Source organism: Spermophilus citellus, assembly GCF_964194105.1.
Source record: "Spermophilus citellus genome assembly, chromosome: 2".
In the NCBI taxonomy this organism is placed as follows: domain Eukaryota; kingdom Metazoa; phylum Chordata; class Mammalia; order Rodentia; family Sciuridae; genus Spermophilus; species Spermophilus citellus.
In genome coordinates, this window is record NC_138183.1 from 88,776,243 (window position 1) to 88,796,914 (window position 20,672).

Below are 20,672 nucleotides of genomic sequence, written 5' to 3' on the forward strand. Positions count from 1 at the left end.
GCGCACAGGGAGGGGGCGACCAAGGGGCGTTTTCCAGCCGGGAGGGAGTCTTTTGGGGTTGGAGGAGGGGCGCGAGCGCGGGGCAAATCTGGCGGGAAAAGGCAAAAAAAAAAAAAAAAAATTAGGTGGCGCGCTGTGGCGATTTCGGTTCTCAGGGCGCGGCCCAGGATCTGCTGTTGCACGAGGAAGGCAGAACGCCCAGGTCGGTGCTCGGCCCAGATTTATGCCCCCATTTCTACAGTTCACACTTGCGTCTCCCTCCCCTCCCCCTCCTCCCTGGCTTTCTCCTCCCCTCCCTCCCTGGCTTTCTCCTCCCCTCCCCCCCTCCCTGGCTTTCTCTTCCCCTCCCCCCCTCCCTGGCTTTCTCCTCCCCTCCCCGGGCTGCCGGGCTGCGGGACGAGCTGCGCGGTGTAAGTGCAACCCGCCTACGCCTCAGAGACCCGCTGTTTGTAGCGGTCCAGCGTGCCAGTCAGGCCCGCGGCTCGCGGCCTGCTTATCTCTGGGGCGGGATCTGGGAAAACTCGCGGACAGCCTGGGCTCTGGGAGGGCTGCTCAGGTTTCGCCCCGGAGTCAGTGCTCTCCGTTCTAATGAGACTTCTCGTTTCTTTCTTCTTTTTTATCTTAATGGGCCCTGTGATGCAGGTATTTGTAGTTTAGTCGTTGTAGTTTGAGAAAAACTTAAGTATTGTTCATTTGCTAAAATGCTAATCGCAAAATATGCTGCAGATATCCGCATTCCGTTCATTCAACTCCAAAGCGCTTACCTTGAGCCCTGGGATTGGGCAGTGATGAAAACACAAGTCCTCCCCCTCAAATAGCTCCTCCTCTGGCCTGTTCGGTTTACACTTGTTTTGTAAGACCCCTGCGCCAAGTTTTGATGACTTATTTTGTTAAAACGCTTAAGGTCATGGGAAATCGTTAGCTCTGCTAGTACCTGGCTTTTCGCATGGTTGCTCAGCCTTCCATCTTCCACCCATCATTCCAAACGCAAGCTGAAGCGTAAAGATTTTGTAATCTACCCATAAGGCTATATCTGCTATAGAAATACATGTGTGTGTATGTACAGAGAGAGAGAAAATTGTGTGGTAATGAATTTGTGCTGATTCGTTACTGCTATAACAATTTCTTGAGTAATTTGCAACATACTTTTAGCAGCATTCTTTTAAATAGCTTTGTAGTAATTACTTTCGTCCATTATTTACTTGCATGATTAGGAAGAAAACTCTTGTTAGGGGAACCGAGGACTTTTGAAGTACCAACATTTACATTCTCGGAAGATGCCTCGACAAAAACTATAAGAACATAAGCGTTTGGGGTTGTGGAGCTTCTATAAGTCCTTAAATGTTAGTGCAATTTTCAAATGCTCCCACCATGAAAAATGTATTTGTTAAAGAAGTAAAACTGAGCTCACATTTTAGTTAAAAAGTATACAAAGTTAGGATTTTTGTTAAACCTTTACCCAAGAATTGATGAGTGTATGTAGGGGCTGGTAGTACTTGAATTATGGAGATTTAATCTGCTAGTCAGGATTTGCAACATTTAGTTGAGTCTCACTAAAAATATGGGATGTTTCACTAACACTAATAAGCACATATAAGAGTATTGTAATAATGATGCTTTTAAAAAAGTTAATAGTTTTGTTGCATCTATGTTATTCTGCCTTGATAAGCGGTGAAAAGTGGGAATCCAACGGAAGCAGCAAGCAGCTCTGGAGAGGGCCAGCTTCCTCCCAATACCACTGTCTTGACTAGACCATAATATGTTAACTTTCTTTAGATGCTATTGTGAGATTGTTATTTGGTTTTGCCTCCATTTGTCTTTCTTATCTCTTCTATTTGCTCTTTATGTTTCCTCCTTAGATAACAGGGAAGTCTGTCTTTTCTCCATCCTTTCATTCTTTAAAAGAATGAAAAAATTTAAAATTGAGAGTTTTAACAGTATGAAACCTGTGCCCAGGGCTGGCAATATTTTCTTAGTGACAGAGTGGCCTAGGCTCTATCCCCAGCACCATAAACAAAAAAATCTGTGCTCAAAGACTTGTGATTCCATTTAATTCATTCAGTGGTTTTCTCTGTCTGGTGTAATCGTATGGAATAAATGGTATAATGGTGTAGTGATGATTTGGGGCCTTCAGTGATTTTAGAGATAGTATTAACTGTGGCCTTTATTTTAGTTAGGCTAATGTAATTGACATTATACACTAGCCAACTGGGTTGTCATTTAAATATTTTTTATAACTACCATTTCCTGAATTCCCCATTACGTGCTAGACATGGTGCAGTAATGCTTAATTACAGTCTTTTGAATAAGTTGTGGTTATCTTTGGGGTTTGTTTTGTTTGTTTTATAGAGGAGAGAATTAAGACTAAGAAGGGTTACAGTAGAATTGAGTTTCAGACTTTTATTCTGTCTTTCCCTACATTAAGTTTTGGAGCATCTACAAAAAGCTCCTCTGATTGCTTTTCTGATTTTAATCATTATAGATTTTTTTCCTCTGTAATTTTTAGAGTACCTTCTCAGAATTCCAAAATTATCATGAAATCATCCCCCCAAAATTAAGACACAGATTTACATTTGTTTTTTTAGATGAAGGTAATGGACACATAGAATGGATTTAAATATTTTTATTGTTGCTGGGCCTGGTGGTACACACCTTTATTCCAGTAAGAGGCTGAGGCAAGAGAATTGCAAGTTTGAGGTCAGCCTTTGCAATCTAGCATGACCCTGACTCAAAATTAAAAATAAAAAAATGATTGGGGATATAGCTCAATAGTAGAGTGCCCTTGGCTTCTACTCCCAGTAGCAGAAAACAAAAACAAAACTGAATTAAAAAAAACAAAAACAAACAAAAAGAAGTTAAGTGTTTTTAAATTTTAGTTATTGATTGAATGCCACATACTATATCCAAAAGGATGGTAGCTTTTTCTGTTTTTAAAAATTGGGTGAGTGAGGCTGATTGAATTAATCTGTAAGTCAACCTTATAGATTGACTTTTTTTTTTTTTCTGGTGCACAATTTAAAAGACATCTTTTCCAAATTTATTTTTTTCTTGTGCAGTGGATGAGGATCAGAAGCTATTCTTTGTGTATCAGCAGATGGGAAATTGTGCTGCCCTAGCTAACCTCTCTTTTGAGCTGCTTCTAGCTGCTGTGACTGTGGGTGCTCAGTTTCTCAAGAAGGGAAGGGATGAAAACCTTAAGAATTCTCTGAAGGACTAGATGCTACTAACACAATTTACCAAATGATTAAGGTTCTCATTTATTGAATCCCAGTCTAAACCGTGTATTGTAGCCCTCATGGTGGTGCATGCCTGTAATCCCAGCAACTGGGAAGGCTGAAGCAGAAGGGTTGCAAGTTTGAGGCCATCCTCAGCATTTAATGAGACCCTGAGCAATTTGGTGAGACCCTGTCTCAAAATGGTGATGTAGCACAGTGGTAGACAGTGGTAGAGTGCCCTAGGTTCAGTGCTGGAGATGGGAGCAGAGCCAGGTGGGGTGGGGTGGCATAATATAGATCCTGTGTGCTAAAAGTTTTTTGTTGTTGTTGTTTTTTCATTACCCTAGTACTAGGGGTTGAACTCTAGGCCTGGCACATGCCAGGTAAGTGCTCTACTGCTGTGTTATACCATAAGCCTTTTTAAGTTTTATTTTGAATCAGGATCTCACTATTGCTGAGGCTGGCCTCATATTTAGTGATCTTCCTGCCTCAGTGTCCTAAGTAGCTGGGATTATAGGCATGCTCCACTGCCTCAATTAAACATTTTAACAAACATTTCTTTGTAATCCAAAGGAAAGAGTCCTATTTTTTAATCATCTTTTTATTAAAATTCTTATAGGTTATATGGACTATATATGTGTTCTGGATTAATCATACCTTCTACTTTGCTAAGGTGAAAAACTCTGTGTAACAGACATTCATTTAGCAGTCTATTCCCCACCCCCACCCCCAAGTTCTTGACTTTTTGGTAAAATATTTGAGAATAGCTGTATTTTGAGTGCTTGTACAATGTATCACTCATAACATTTGCTTGTGTTTTACTAATGTCCTGTTTTTTTCTTTGTTTGTTTATGATAACATTACTATCAAGTTATAGTATGTCAGTTGAGATTACAGAAGTATTGAGATTCAAATCTGGAGGGCAGTACTTGGAATTATTATTTAGGACTGGCACACATTAACAGAACAATTTAGTTCATATGGTTTAATAAACAGTGTTTTTTAGAATTTGATCTACTTGTCTGCTGAAAGGAGTTTTGTTACTTTGTGTCTTCAGTAGCACATACCCGGAAGTGCATGTTTCAAATTAAAACAAAAAATGACATATAAGCATTAAAATGTCAGTTTATAATATTTTGAAAAATATAAAAATTATTCTATGTGGCATTTTAGTCTTACAGAGAAAGGAAAAATACTATTTAGCTATAACACTGTTGTTTTAACACTATCACGAAAGGAAAAATACTATTTAGCTATAACACTGTTGTTTTGACACTATTACAAAGGTAAAAGTGAGTAGAAGTTTTTAAGTTTTTTATTTGACTTTGTAAATGAAAGAATTTAGAATACGCTAGGTGGGCTGGGGATGTGGCTCAAGCGGTAGCGCGCTCGCCTGGCATGCGTGCGGCCCGGGTTCGATCCTCAGCACCACATACCAACAAAGATGTTGTGTCCGCCGAGAAGTAAAAAAATAAAAATATTAAAAATTCTCTCTCTCTCTCTCTCTCTCTCTCTCTCTCTCTCTCTCTCTCCCCTCTCTCACTCTCTCTTTAAAAAAAAAAACATTACAATAAGGAGGAACTGTGGATACTTAGTTCATATCAAGCTTGCTCTGTATTAACTGTCCTCTCTTCCTTCTTCCCTCCCTCCCTCGCTCCCTCCCTCTCTTCTTTCCTTCATTCCTTCCTTCTTTCCACCCTCCCTCCACCCTCCTCTCTCTTTAAAAAAAAAAAAAAATAGAATACGCTAGGTAAGGTTGTTATTTACATGAAGTCTGACAAAAGTCTGTTTGTTTTAGTGTGATACTCTTATAAAATGACCATTTATTTGGATTTTTATCTAAGGGATTGGGTATACTTTCCCTTTGTGCTTAAGTAAATACAGTCTGGAAAAAGGTATAGGAATAGAAATGAACAGGATTTAAGTTCTAGCTCTAGGTCTACTGATCTTTATGCCTTATCTTTGTACCTCAGTTTCATCATCTGTCAGGCAGATGGTAATATCTTGTCTATTGCAGATAATTATTATTTTGAGAGTTAGACAATGCTGCCGATATAAGTATTTTGAAAAAAATTGAAATCTTAAAACTAAGAGCTTTGAATTTATTTTCAGCAAATCCTTTTCTTTAATTCTCTGTTTATACACCTGTACCTGTTGGAATATAGGACTGATATCTCTGAAGTTATCCTTTTCATTTCATTTTTTATCTAACCTTGACCTTTTCTATTCACAATTAGTCTTTCTTCCTTTCTTGCTAGTTCCTGCCTCCTTCTAAAAATCTAAACGCTATCATCTCCTGGTATTTAATAGGGTCAAGTGGAAAATAGCATTTGTGTTACTTGGCTGCAAATAATAACTTAGGGGCATATACTCTATTCAGAATGATGTATAGGATAAAACATTATCCAAGCATTTTAGCTGTAATTGTGCATTTATAATTCACTGAAACAATTTATAACTCTACTGAATTTGTACTTTGTTCTCCTTTCAGTTTACTTGATGACCATAATCACATTACCACAACAAGTTTGAAAATTAGAATAGGTTCATTTGGGGCTGGGGATGTGGCTCAAGCGGTAGCGCGCTTGCCTGGCATGCGTGCGGCCCGGGTTTGATCCTCAGCACCACATACAAACAAAGATGTTGTGTCCGCCGAAAACTAAAAAATAAATATTAAAAAATTCTCTCTTTCTCTCTCTCTCTCTCTCTCTCTCTCTCTCTCCTCTCTCACTCTATCTTTAAAAAAAAAAGAATAGGTTCATTTGCCAGCACTGTGGTGTTTAAGTTTTAGTGGAGGAAATAAGTACCATATTGAATCAGGGCAGCTAAGGGTTATAGATCTAGCTTAATTTTTGAGATTAAAAAAATTACAACAGGGCTGGGGTTGTGGCTCAGTGGTAGAGCGCTCGCCTAGCACATGCAAAGCCCTGGGTTTGATCCCCAGCACCACATAAAAATAAATAAATAAAATAAAGGTATTGTGTCCAACTACAATTAAAAAATATATAAAAAAAATTATAACAGGTGCAATTAAATTGCACTTTGAAATCTTAGGTCACATGAGTACAGATCTCAGTATTGAGGAAAAGGTATTTCTAAGCTATCACCTCATGGAATCATGTTGAGCGGTTTTAACATGCCCTTATTAAAATCTTTTTTCCCCCACATTTTTATTGGTGCATTATAGTTGTACATACTGATGGCATTTGTTGTTACACTTTTGTACATGTACTCAATACACAGTATAACAACATAATTTGGCCAGTATCACTTCTCAGCGTTTCCCTGATCCCTCCCCACCTCCCACCCCTTGGTCCCTTTCCTCTACTGATGTCCCTTTGATTTTTATGATATCTTCCCCATCTTTCTTTTCCTTTTCCACTTCTAGCTTCTGCATATTAGCATAACTTTATTGTAATTAATTTCATATTTTGGTGTTGGTTTTGTTTTAGGTCTCACGTTTTGGTGAAGCATTCATCTGGTTTTGGTTTATACAATTTGAGACTTTTTTAATAGGTGAGTTTAACCTATTTATGTTCATTATTGTTGCTGACAGATTTGGACTGTTTCTATTTATAGCACTTATCCACTCTTTGTGCCTTTTCTTGAATTGTTTTCTTCTGTTTTCCTTAGCTAGTGTGAAAGGTAGTTAATTATATTTCTCTTCTTTTGATGTTTACCCTTAGTTTTTCTATTGGGCCATAATTTACATTCAATAAAATTTATACTCTGGTGTAAGTTCTGTAAGTTTTGATAACACATGTACCTGTAGTCAGTGTAACTACCACAATAACAGTTACGTTGACCCCAATATTTCTTTGTGCCCCTTTCCACACTCCAAGCCTTTAGCAACCATTAAATTGTGTTTTGTTTTTGTAGTGTTTCATATTCCAGAATTTCATATAAATGAAATTATATATTCTTTGTCTTCATTTACTGCATTTGTGTTTTTGTGTGCATTAATACTTTTTTTAATTACAAAATAGTATTAATACTTTTTTTATTACAAAATAGCATTAATACTTTTTTTATTACAAAATAGTATTTTGCTGTTTGGCTGTAGGCTCTCTGTTGTGTTCCATTGGCCTACAGGTCTCTCTTATACTATTTTTCCTTGTTTAAACTATGTGCCTTTTATTTCTTTCTGTTGCCTTATTGTTAGTACAGTGTTGAAATACTGACAGTAGACGTCCTTGCTTTGTTAAGTTTATGATCTTTATTTTTTTTATTTATTTATTTTTGGTATGAGGGACTTAACCCAGGGATGCTTAACCACTGAGCCACATCCCTAGCCGTTTTTATGTTTTATTTTGAGACAGGACCTTGCTAAGTTGCTTAGGGCCTCGTTAAATTGATGAGGCCGGCTTTGAACTAGCAATCCTCCTGTCTCAGTCTCCCCAAGTCATTGGGATTATAGGTATGTGCTACTATGCCCAGCAATACCTTTAAGTTTTTTTTTTTTTTTTAAAGAGAGTGAGAGAGAGAGAGAGAGAGAGAGAGAGAGAGAGAATTTTTAATATTTATTTCTTAGTTCTCGGCGGACACAACATCTTTGTTGGTATGTGGTGCTGAGGATCGAACCCGGGTCGCACGCACACCAGGCGAGCGCGCTACCGCTTGAGCCACATCCCCAGCCCAACCTTTAAGTTTTAAACACATATACTCTTGTGCTATTTTGTTCATTGCTGGTAGCAGTAATGAAGAACTTAGAAAGATGGAAGATAAAGTTAAGAAAATTTCCATCTACATCATAAACAACTAGAAGAATGAGAAGTTATACTCCATTTATGTATGATATGTCAAAATGCATTCTGTCATGTATAACTAATTAGAACAAATTTTTAAAAAATTTAAAAAGAAACTTTTTTTTGGGGGGGGGGTACCAGGAATTGAACTCGGGGGCACTCAGCCACTGAGTCATATCCCCAGCCCTATTTTATATTTTATTTAGAGACAGGGTCTCACTGATTTGCTTAGCGCCTTGATTTTTGCTGAGGCTGGCTTTGAACTCACCATCCTCCCAAACTGCTAGGGTTACAGGCATGCACCACTTCTCCCAGCAATTAAAAAAAAAAAAAAAGTCTAAACATTAAAATCAGTGCAAAGAAATCAGTGAAACCTAGATGATAGAAGAAATGTGTTATACATAAATCATTTAAATATCAAATTTTAAAGTGTTTTTTTTCCCCCTGCCATATTGGGGGATTGAGGGGTTGGGGATTTAGCTGGGGTGGCAAAATGCTTGCCTAGCATGTATAAGACCCTGAGTTCTGTCTTTGGCCCTGAAAAAAAATGATGGGAAAAAAAAAAAAAACCAAGGTTAACAGCATAGGGAATTGAACCTAGGCATGCTCTACCACTGAGCTCCACCACAGACCTTTTTTAAAAAAGTTGTGTTTTTTTGTTTTTGTTGTTGTTTGTTTTTTTAGGCAGGATCTTGCTAAGTAGGTGAGCCTGGTCTTGAACTTGCAATCCTCCTGCCTTTGTTACAGGTGCACAGGTTAAAGCGTTTTGAAAAAGACATCCCTTGTCCCCCACTACTATAAGCATTTCAAGTGGATTCTATTTTGTATTTACTGTGATATCTCTGAAAACCAGGCATAGATTGCTGCTTCTTGATTTTTCAGTTTTAGTTTTTCTGTTGACTTTTACCTTAAAGATGAGGATTTGGTCACCTATCTTTCTCACTGTCCCTCATCTCCATCCTCACACATTTTTCCAATCTCACTGAATGGTCATGTTAAAATTTTTGTCTGATTAGTATTTAGAGTGTGTATTATTTATGACTACATATATGATGCCTACAACTAGGTCATGTTGTATATAAATAGTGCTCTATCTCTTCTCTACAACCTTTGTTTTTCTCTTGAGTTATCTTGATTCATTTTCAGAGGAAATAAATATAAATATAAATACAATATTCTATATATTATCAACCTCCTAACTATTTTGGTTACTTAAATCTCCTCTCTACATTGAGAGGCATCAGTGTTCCAGTGTCACAAAAGAGTAATCAAGAAAAATGATTATGTGAAAACCTGAATATAGTGGTCTTACACAGTTTCATCTTGTTGAAAAAATAATCTATCCTGAAGCCCTTTGTTTGTCCTTATATTCCTTAAATACCCTTCACCATGTTTTACCCTTCTTTTGTGTAAGACCTCATGTGTTCTTCTTTCTTGATTTATTTCTTTGTTATGTTAGGGCACATCTTCTATAATTGAGACAATGATGGTGTGACCAAATGTATTTCACTGTCATAAATGATAGATACTTTGCCTGGGTGAAGAATTATTGGTTAGAAATTATTTTCATTCAGAAATTTGAAATAATTGCTTATTTACCTGCTAGCTAACACTGAGAAGCATAAAGCCATTTTCATTTTGTGGGCTCTCAGTGTTACCTATTTGTTGTGTTTTCCCTCTCTGAGAGCTGTAGAGTCTTTATCCCTGTATTCTAAAATTTTGTAATGATATTCTTTGTGTTGGTTCCTTTCTATTTGGAAACTCTTGTCTTTATGTTCTGGACAATTTATTTTTTATTATTTTCTCCTCCCGCCCCCCCCCTTTTTTTGAACGCCTAGTTTATTAAGACTTTCTGGGTTTCCTTTTTGTTTTTGTCTTTCCTTCTGTGTACCATAGATTTTTTTTGTACTAGTGTTTTTGCTTTTGGAGATTTTTATAACTTTATGTTCCATTTATTCTACTGAGTTTATAACTTTATTGTCATTTTAAATTTCTCAGAGTTTTTTTTTGTCCTATTCCTTGTTACAGCATACTACTCTTAATTAATGAATATGATATCTTACCTGCCTGAGGATATTATTAATGATAGCTATTTGAAGTTTTCATCTCCATAATCAATTCATTGCATTTTTCTCTGATATAGTTTCTTATTAGATAACTTGTCATAATTAAGAGTGGGAAACTAGAAAGCTGATTGGAACTCTGGATCTGGATGTGGTCTCAAAATGGGCTGTTTAAGGGCTGGGGATGTGGCTCAACTGGTAGCGCACTCGCCTGGAGTGCGTGCGGCCCGGGTTCGATCCTCAGCACCACATACCAACAAAGATGTTGTGTCCGCCAAGAACCAAAAAATAAATATTAAAAATAAAAAGATTCTCTCCTCTCTCTCTCTTTAAAAAAAAAAAAAAAAGGCTGTTTAAGGGCTGGGGTTGTGGCTCAATGGTAGAGCACTTGCTTCGCATGTGTGAGGCACTGGGTTCAATTCTCAGTACCACTTATAAACAAATAAATAAAAGTCCATCAATAAGTAATAAAAATTTTTTAAATGGGCTGTTTAATTGGAAATCTTTCATGTTAGTATCTTTAAGTCTTTTCTGTTGGTGATAAGATTGCCCAGAGAAAGATTTTTCAGTCTCTTTCTTGGAGAAAATAGGACTAGTCACTGATACTTCTTGAAGCTTTGTGGATGAAGAGAGTGTTACATGTTCAGCATTCAGTATTTAAGAATTTATTAAGTATTTAAGTATTTTAAAACAAGTAATTCTCCCTGTTTTCAGTATGCTTGTGTCTACTTTCAGCTTTACTCTTATTGTCTCCAGGCTAGAGACCATCTCTTTTTCCTTTCTAGAAAGTAGAAGTCTAAGTTTCTGACATGGGCTAGTGTTGGCCACAGTTTAAAATGTCTTCTTCCAATCAATTCTATTTTTAGACTCTTCTTTTTTTCTTCCAGAGTACTTGTATTGCCTTTTGTGGGTTCTGGGTTTTTTTTTTTTTTTTAATGTATTTTATTTATTTATTTATTTATTTGTTTGTTTATTTATTTTTATGTGGTGCTGAGGATTAAACCCAGGTTAGGAGGTTGATAACTAGGCAAGCACTCTACTGCTGAGCCACAACCCCATCCCGGGTTTGGGGTTTTTTTAAGCCATCCTTAAAACCAGTTTAACATTCAACTTTCTGATGCCTGCTAAGATATGTACCACTTACTTACTTGTATTTGGCTTATGTACCACTTACTTATTTGTATTCGGCTTCCAAGATTTGTTGACATTGTTTCATTCTTAGGTTTTTCTTCCCCTCTGAACTCAGGATTAAACCAACTTGTACATACTAGACAAGCTCTCTACCACTGAGCTAAATCCTGAGCCCTTATTTTCTATTTTGATATAGGGTTATGCTAAGTTTTATGACTTTTTAAAAATTCATTTTGGCCAAGAGTGATGGAACATGCCTATAATCCCATCTATTCCATCTACTCAGGAGGCTGAGGCAAGTTTGAGGCCAACCTTGGCAGCTTGGCAAGATCCTGTCATAAAGGGTTATAGCTGAGTGGTAGAGCGCTTGCCTAACATATCTAGCATGTGTGAGGCACGGGGTTTGATCCTGAGAACAATATAAAAATAAATAAAATAAAGGTATTGTGTCCATCTACAACTGTATATATGTATATATAGAAAAGGAAAGAAAAAAAAAAACCCTGTCATAAAATTTAATGAAAGAGTTAGGGATGTAGTTTAGTGGTAGAGTGCCCCTGAGGTTTAATCCCTAGTACCAGGAAAAAAAATTCATTTTGCATGGAGTTTTAGGGTGTTTATGAATGTTTTTCCAATACTCTTCATCCTTACCACAAACACATTTTATATTTTTCTGTAAAATTCCAAACTTACTATTTTTATTATCCTCGTTGGCAAAATAAGAATACCTTAATTTCCTTGTGAATTCTTTTTCTCATTTTCTACATTTTTATTAACTAGAATTTTAGATCTAGCTTATTGGATCTTAAGATACTTTTTTCTTATATCTGTAATGTTTTCATTTTGCCACACTATATTTAAGAGGATTTTAGAAAATGCTGATAGTAATATTGGGCTTTTCAACCTAGAAGGTCATTTTTTTTTAACTTTAAAATAAAGTTTCAACCATTATCTTTTTTTTTTTTTTTTTTGTACCAGGGATTGAACCCAGGGGTGAGCCACATCCCCAGCCTTTTTAATTTTGTGTATATATATGTATTTTGTATTTTGGCAGGATCTTGCTGAGTTCCTTAGGACATCGATGAGTTGTTGAGGTTAGCTTTGAACTCCAGATCCTCCTGCCTTAGCCTCCTGAGTTGCTAGAATTATAGGCATGTGCCACCACACCTGGCTCAACCATTATCTTTTTATTTTTCTTTTTGCCATATTGGGGATTGGAGCCCAGGGTTTTTGTAGATACTAGGTAGGCACTCTACTACTAACCCATGCCCCTAGCCCTTCAGTCATTATCTTTTAAAAAAATATCTCCTTCACTGCTAGTTTCTTTTTCTAAAGCTGTAATTATTTCACTGTTGGAACCTGTCTTTTACTTCTTAGCTTTCCCCCGCCTCTTTGCTTAATTTATTAATCTTTCTTTCTTTTTTTTTTTTTTGGTACTGGGGATGGAACCCAAGGCCTTGGGCATGCAAGGCAAGCACTCTACCAACTGAGCTATATCCCCAGCCCTATTAATCTTTCTTTGTAGTGTGTTTCAGGTACTTTCCAATGCATAAATTCTCTATTTGTCTTTAGTATTCTCTTTAAGAGTCTTAATTTTAGGGCTGGGGTTATGGCTCAGTGGCAAAGCACTTGCCTTGCACATGTGAGGCACTGGGTTCTATCCTTAGCATCACATAAAAATAATAAACAAAATAAAGATACTGTGTCCATGTATAACTAAAAATATTTTTTAAAATTCTTAATTTTAAATTTTTTTCTTCAGGTTTGAATTCTCCTACTTGTATCTGCTGCTGTGGCCAATGATGATGATTATAATTTTCCTGGAGTATATAATTTTGGTTTGCTGGCTCATGTTGAATAGAAGTTTTTCCACTTTTGTTTGGTTTTGGAGTTTTCTTAGTTTGGTACTGGCTCTATGTTGGTTGTTTTATTAGGGATTTTTATTTTTATGAATAGCCCAATTCTACACCATCCTGTATATATTATGTACCCTCATACATGCTATGCAAGCCCATTTTCTATCCTCCAGGTGCTTCTGTTTCTTCTACAGGCCACAGGTACGTTTTGGGTAGGACGTTGTTTTCCATCAATTCCAGCAAGACTTCTGTTCCAGTTTTGGTCTTTTTGTCCTTTGCAAGGTATGCTGGACGTTGGAGCTTTAGTGACACTATTTTTTATCTAAGTCCCCTCCCTATCCCAGTGGGCTGCATGGTTTTAGTGTCCATTACTACTCTTGAAATATCTCCTCTGTTCCTGACAATGAAGATTTTGCTCTTGTTATTGAATGTAGCCATGTACTTGAATTTTTATGTTTCTTTTATGTCCTTCTGGGGGACGAAGTTTTATATGTTTCTCATATGTCTTTCTGGAGGTCCTTCATGAATATACATATAATTAAGAATATGATTATTTTTCTGTATTTCATGTACAAAAGTTAGCATACTGTATAACCTATTTTATGTTTTACTTTTTGTAACAATCGGGTATTTTCATTCTTAATTCAGGGAGCTGATTTAAAGACTCTTGGTTTCTTTGTTACAGAGACTTGTCAGTTTGACACTATATTTTTCTTTTTTGTCCCCTCTCCCAGTTGCATACAGTGTTGGGAATTGAATCCAGGGCACTCTACCACTGAACTACTCCCCAATTCTTTTAAATTTTAATTTTGGCAAAGGGTCTTACTAATTTGCTGAAGCTGACTTTGAACTTGTGATCCTCCTCCCTCAGCCTCCCAGGTAGTTGGGATTATAGGCATGTACCACCGTGCCTGACTCCAACCAGGGATTAGACCCAGAGACTCTTAACCACTGAACCACATCTCAAGCCTTTTTATTTTTTATTTTGAGATAGGGTCTTGCTAAGTTGATGTGACTAGCTTTGACCTTTGCTTCTCCTGGCTCAGACCCCTGAATTGCTGGCATTACAGGAATGTAGCACTATGCCCAGCTTTATTTTCTGTGATGGGGCAAGGTCTTTCCAGTTCTGCCAGGCTGGCCTTGAACTTTGAATCTTCCTGTCTTAGTCTTTCTAGTAGCTAAAATTATGGGCATGTGCTACCCACCCTCAACTTCACGTTGATTTTCATCACAACAGGAAAAGATCTCTTACTTTTGAATTTTTCCATTGATTTCATATAGAATTAATATATATATATATACACACACACACACACACACACACATATATATGTACTCTTCATCATTTTCTTCAATATAAAGATTCACCAGTTCCATAATTAAAATGAACTAATGTCCCTTATTTATACAGGGGATTGAACTCAGGGGTGTTTTACCACTGAGGTACACCTCCAGCACCTCCCTCCCCTTTTTAAACATTTTCTTTTGTAGATGGACACAATATCTTTTTTTAAATTTTTTTGTGTGGTGCTAAGGACTGAACCCACAGGGTCAGTTGTATAGGGCCTCTCTGAATTGCTGTGGCTGGCCTTGAACTTTCGATCCTCCCACCCCATCCTGGGATTATAGGCATGCGCCACTGTAACTGGCCATCTCTATAAATTTTAATAGTTTATTAAATTAATAATAATTAATTCACGGTGGGTTCCTGAGAGCTATGTGATTATATATCCTCTTTTATGGGTCTTTAAAAATTTTTTTAGTGATAACAAGGACTTATCTGGCATTTACTTGTGCTAGGACAGAAATATAGAACAAAAGAATAATTTAAAGGCAATGATAAGGAGTCCGTGTCACTGAGAAATATGAGAAGATGTTTGGCAGTTTTAGCATCAAGAATAAACTGAAGTTTTAGTTTTCTCTCTTTGCATTTGTCAGGAGTGTGCTATACTTCTTTCAGTTGTTCTTAGAGAGATACAGTATAAAATAGTTTTGTTGCTACGGTGTAGCTTAAGGTGAGTTAAGCTAGCATTTTCAGAGTTCAAGCTCCTAAAATCTCAGGTAGGTGTATTATTTTCTTGTTTAAAACCTTATAAAAAAGTGTCAGTTTACTAATTTCAGTGACATCTAGAATTTTAATCCAGTGTAGAAACTGGTTATACAATCTAAAATAAGGGGTTTTTGTTTGTTTGCTAGGATTGAACCCAGGAGCATCTGAGCTCCCCAGCCCAGGATTTTAATTTTATTTGGTACTGAGTCTCAGTAAGCCAAGCTGTCCTTAAACTTGAGATCCTCCTGCCTCAACGTACAGAGTAGCTGGTATCATAGGCATGTATCACCATACCTGGCTATAGTAGGTATTTTAATAATATAGTTTACATTCCCTAGGTCTTACTATGTGCCAACTGCTGCTTTTTCTATATTAATTTAATGTTCATAGCAAATCTAATAAGAAAATGCTATTATTATTATTTTACAAATCAGATAAGTAGGATACCTTGAAGTCAAACAACTTGATCACAGAATTTATAAGTGAAAGATTATCTGGTACTACAGTTATACTCAGAACTACTGCTTGTGTCATTGCCCCTCCTATCTTTAATTTTTATGAGGTAAGTATAGAAATTAGGAAACAATTTAAAAAAAATTAGAACGAATAACTTTCTCATAGTCACTTATTTCTGTTTCTCTCACTCCAGCTTCATGTTTTTATTCTGTGTAGCCTCTGTTCTACCCTGAGTGATAACAGGATTCCCAAGAACCGTACTATCAAATTCTTGCACCCATGAAATTAGGCCAGCAATTCTTTCTAAAGTTTCATCTTTTTTTTTTTTTTTTTTAAATAATGGGGATTGAACTCAGGGACACTTGGCCGCCGAGCTACACGGGGTCTCCCTGAGCTGCTAAAGCACCTTGCTGAGGCTGACTTTGAACTCATGATTCCCCTCTGTCTCAGCCTCCTAAGCCACTGGGATTACAGGATGAGCCATTGTGCTACATTTTATAACCCTTAAGTGCTAATTGTCTTAGCTCTCAAGGCTATTTCTGAGCAGTAGAGGGTTTGAATACTCTATTGAACTACCAGTTCTCAATCCTGTCATCAAATTCTGTGCTGCTGTTCCAAGTTAGTTTTCTTGTAGATAGATTAAAACTTAAATAAATTCTCTCTCTTAAATATCTTCATTTTCCCAGGTATACATCTATAATTCCAGCAGCTTGGAAAGCTGAGGCAGAAGGATTATGAGTTCAAAGTCAGCCTCAGCAATTTATTGACGACCTAAGCAACTTAGCAAGACCCTGTCTCTAAATAAAATATAGAAAATGTCTGGGGATGTGGCTCAGTGGTTAAGCGTCCCTGGGCTCAATTCTGGGTATGAAAAATAATCTTCATTTGTAGGAGACATAAATTCAACTTTTGTGAATAATTGATGGATTAATACTTACTGTTTTGCTTATTTACCTGACAGGGCTACTGAGAATGTTTAGTGAAACAAATAAGATGTTTTATATCAGCTCAGTCTGCTGTTATTTTTCTTGTTAAAGAACTTATAAAAAAGTATCAGTTTACTAATTTCAGTGAAGTCTAAGACTTTATCCAATGTAGAAACTGATCATACAGTCTAAAATAAAAATAACTATAGGTCTTTTTGTTATAACTTTATTCTTTTTTTTTTTTTTTTTTGAGACAGGGTCTCATTAAGTTGCTATATCCCCAGGTTTTTTTACTTTTTATTTTGAGACAACATCTTGTTAAGTTGCCCAGATTGGCCTTGAACTTGGTATCTTCCTGTTTAAGCCTCCCCAGGAGCTGGGATCACAGGTATGCACTCCTACATCTGGATCATGTAATTCTTTTTTTTTTTTTTTTTTTTTTATAGTAGATGAACACAATATCTTTATTTTATTTTTATGTGGTGCTGAGAGGATAGAACCCAGTTTCTCACATGTGCTAGGCAAGTGCTCTACCAACTGAGTTATAACCCCAGCCCATGGATCATGTAATTCTTAATGCGGTAAGATAGATGGTGTCATTGACACTTTATAAATGAAACATCTGGGTTAGAGAAATTATGAAACTTAATTTAGATCATATAGCTCTAATTTGACAATCAGCTTTCAACCTTAATATCTGTCTCAAATGTTTTGCTTTTCTCATTATACTATCAGATTATTCTGATATTTGAATTTGATGAGTAGAAAGTCAAAGATTTATAAGATATTAGAGAAAAATAGAAAAGATATAGTATTTATATCTATTTGTACATTTTAGAGAATTGTAGTAGCTGTATTTAAATGTACTATATTATCATAATATTTAATTTTTTTGTTTTCAGGTAACAGAAATGAGTGTAACTGGTATTGCTTCAAGAGTTGAAACCTGGCTGTTAGCTACGTGGCGTGTTAAAGTACCTCTAATGTGGCTGGAAGCTTGTATTAACTGGATCCAAGAAGAAAGTAATAATGTTAATTTGAGTCAGGCACAAATAAACAAACAAGTATTTGAGCAATGGCTACTTACTGATCTGAGAGATTTGGAACACCCTCTTTTACCTGATGGCATTTTAGAACTTCCAAAAGGAGAATTGAATGGATTTTATGCTCTACAGATTATTTCCTTGGTTGATGTAAGTCAACCTGCATATTCCCAGATACAGAAGTTGAGAGGAAAGAATACAACTAATGATTTAGTTACTGCTGAAACACAAGTTACCCCCAAACCTTGGGAAGCAAAGTCTTCACGAATGTTGATGCTGCAGTTAACTGATGGAATTATACAATTGCAGGGAATGGAATACCAGTCTGTTCCAGCTCTTCATAGTGATCTTCCTCCAGGTACAAAAATTTTGATTTATGGAAACATTTCTTTCCGTCTTGGTGTTCTCTTGTTGAAACCAGAAAATGTAAAGGTTTTGGGAGGTGAAGTAGATGCTCTTTTAGAAGAATATGCACAAGAAAAAGTACTTGCAAGATTAATTGGGGAACCTGATCCCGTTGTTTCAGTCATACCAAATAATTCTTGCCAAAACATCCCCAGAGTTACAGATGTTCTAGATCCTGCGTTAGGACCTTCTGATGAAGAACTCTTGGCAAGTCTTGATGAAAATGATGAACTTGCAGCAAATAATGACACCTCCTTGGAAAGATGTTTCAATATAGGTAGTTCCTCAAATACTATTCCCACAAGACAACCAGGAATTGAGCCAGGATTTGTTGTTTCTCCTAGACCAAAGGAGAAACTACCAGACCAATCTGTGCATTTCACTGATGGGGAATTAGATGACTTTTCACTGGAGGAGGCCTTGCTTTTAGAAGAAACTGTCCAGAAAGAACAAATGGAAACTAGAGAATTGCAGACATTGACTTTGAACAGAAACAAAGATGAAAACATAGAGAGATTTTCACATAAACCTAATACTCTGCATGACTTTTCTTTGATTTACAAACAAGAAAATAGTAAATGGAATGAAGAACATTTATCTAAACAAGGGACTCATGAAGATAGGTGTTTTGGTAGTCCTTCTGCTAGAGAGAAAAACAGCAGTGTTTTTTTGGATCATTGTAATGTGTCCTTAGCCCATGATTTTACAAGAAAAGATAAAAACTCAGAGACAGATTATAAAATAAAACAAATCATCAGCTGTTCAAGTAGCTATTCCTTAAATGATAAAATATTAAATAAAGAACTGGTCAATGATGTATCCAAAAAAAGCTCACAAATTTCTAATGAAAATGGCTACCATTTACATACCTGTTCTTTACGTTCCTCAGAGACTAGCACTGATCTTTTTACTGGCATGGATTTGTATTCACCACCTTTTATCTATTTGTCTGTTCTAATGGCTAACAAACCAAAGGAAATTACTACAGTGAAAATCAAAGCATTTATTGTAACTTTAACTGGAAATCTCTCAAGTTCTGGTGGCATTTGGAATATAACTGCAAAGATTTCTGATGGTACTGCATACCTCGATGTAGACTTTGTAGATGAAATACTTACTAGTTTGATAGGGTTTTCCGTACCAGAAATGAAACAGTTAAAAAAAGATCCTCTTAAATACCAAAAGTTCCTAGAAGGTTTGCAGAAATGTCAGAGAGATCTAATAGATTTGTGCTGTCTAATGACTATTTCATTTAATCCTTCCTTGTGTAGAGCAGTGGTACTTGCATTACAAGATGTTAATATGGAACACCTTGAGAACCTAAAGAAGCGGTTGAATAAATAATTTACTAAAATATATTGCATGCTTTTTTGTTGTTTGTTTTTTTAAGACAGTGTCTTGCAGTGATGTCCAGACTGCCTTCAACCTCATGATCCTTACCCATAGACCCCTGAGTAGCAAGGATTATAGGCTTGTGCTACTGTACTCAGCCTTAAAACAGTATTTAAGGACATTCAAAACAAGGAAATATTTAGAATTAATTCACAATTTTATTTTTGAAACTTTTTTTATAGAAAGAAAAAGTGAAGTTTCATAGCGTATATCAGTTTAAAATATTTAATCATGTTTGTTATATGTGTAGGGTTTTTTAAAAATGAATTTTTTATAGTAGAATTTGGTGACTATTAATAAGTTTTTTTTTAATTAGTGGATTATTTAATGAATATCAATATTTTGACCTCTTTTGTTGTTGTTGTGCTGGGGATTGAACCTAGGGCCTTGTACATATGAGGCAAGCACTCTACTGAGCTGTATCCCCAGCCCAATAAATTTGTTTTTATCTTATTTCATGTAGAATAATTGCAAAGTATTGTATTGATGTTCCTGACGAGTCCTATTATTGAAGTTAATAAACAAGTAATTTTACCTCTAATATGTTGAGTACCTAACATTTGATTTGTTTGTTTTGTTATTCTTAGGAAAAAAATGGATTAAGATATCAGGCCTTCAAATGCAAATTGCCATGCTAATTTTTTTTTTATACCTTTATTTTATTTATTTATTTATTTTTTTTTGTGGTGCTGAGGATGGAACCCAGGGCCTTGTACACATTAGGCAAGCGCTCTACCACTGAGCCACAACTCCAGCCCATGCTTTGCTAATTTTTATTTTGCTAATTTTAAATATTTGTATGGCATATTAAAAGTAAACCTTACTAACTCGATACTTCAGAGATTACATTGAATGATTAAAATGCTTTATTAAGGAGAATTTATTTTAATTTTTTTTTTTAATATTTATTTTTTAGTTTTCGGCAGACACAACATCTTTGTTTATATGTGGTGCTGAGGATCGAACCTGGGCCGCACGCATGCCAGGCGAGCGCGCTACCACTTAAGCCACATCCCCAGCCCGAGAATTTATTTTAAATGACATTGAAAACTTCATCATTATTAAGTACTTTATCAGATTAAAAGAGGTATTTTCCATGTCATTAGATGAATTAGCTATACGTATATGCTTTCCTTTAGTTTTGTTGTTAAGTGCTGATTGTTTTAAATGGAGGCTTTTAGCCATTCTTCCACTTTGCTCTTAGAAAGTTATACTTGAGAGTTAAACTTACATTAATTAATCTTTCAAAGTTTTAAAGTACCTTGATTTTTAAAATGTTAAATAAATGCCTAAATAATCAAATGGAGACACTGTGCTTACTTTAGTGAAAATAGCTTGATAGGAAATATATGGAAGGTAAATACTAAGTGTCTGTATTCTGTCTTTATGA

The 20,672-nt window shown here is 36.0% G+C and overlaps 1 protein-coding gene across 2 annotated transcripts; it reads left to right on the forward strand.

Moving 5' to 3' along the window:
- Positions 1-18: 18 nt before the first annotated feature.
- On the forward strand, positions 19-20,635 carry RMI1 (RecQ mediated genome instability 1). Of its 2 annotated transcripts, none has more exons than XR_014018811.1 (2): positions 19-202; positions 6,668-6,726. XR_014018811.1 is itself a non-coding variant. In XM_081266490.1 (2 exons), the coding sequence occupies exon 2, from the start codon at positions 17,354-17,356 to the stop codon at positions 19,232-19,234; it is 1,881 nt and encodes a 626-aa protein (XP_081122616.1). In that variant the 5' UTR covers positions 34-202; positions 17,345-17,353; the 3' UTR covers positions 19,235-20,635. The 2 variants fall into 2 exon arrangements, 1 of the variants encoding a protein (XP_081122616.1); XM_081266490.1 differs by lacking the exon at positions 6,668-6,726 and adding an exon at positions 17,345-20,635 and having other exon boundaries at positions 34-202.
- The last annotated feature ends 37 nt before the right edge of the window (positions 20,636-20,672 follow it).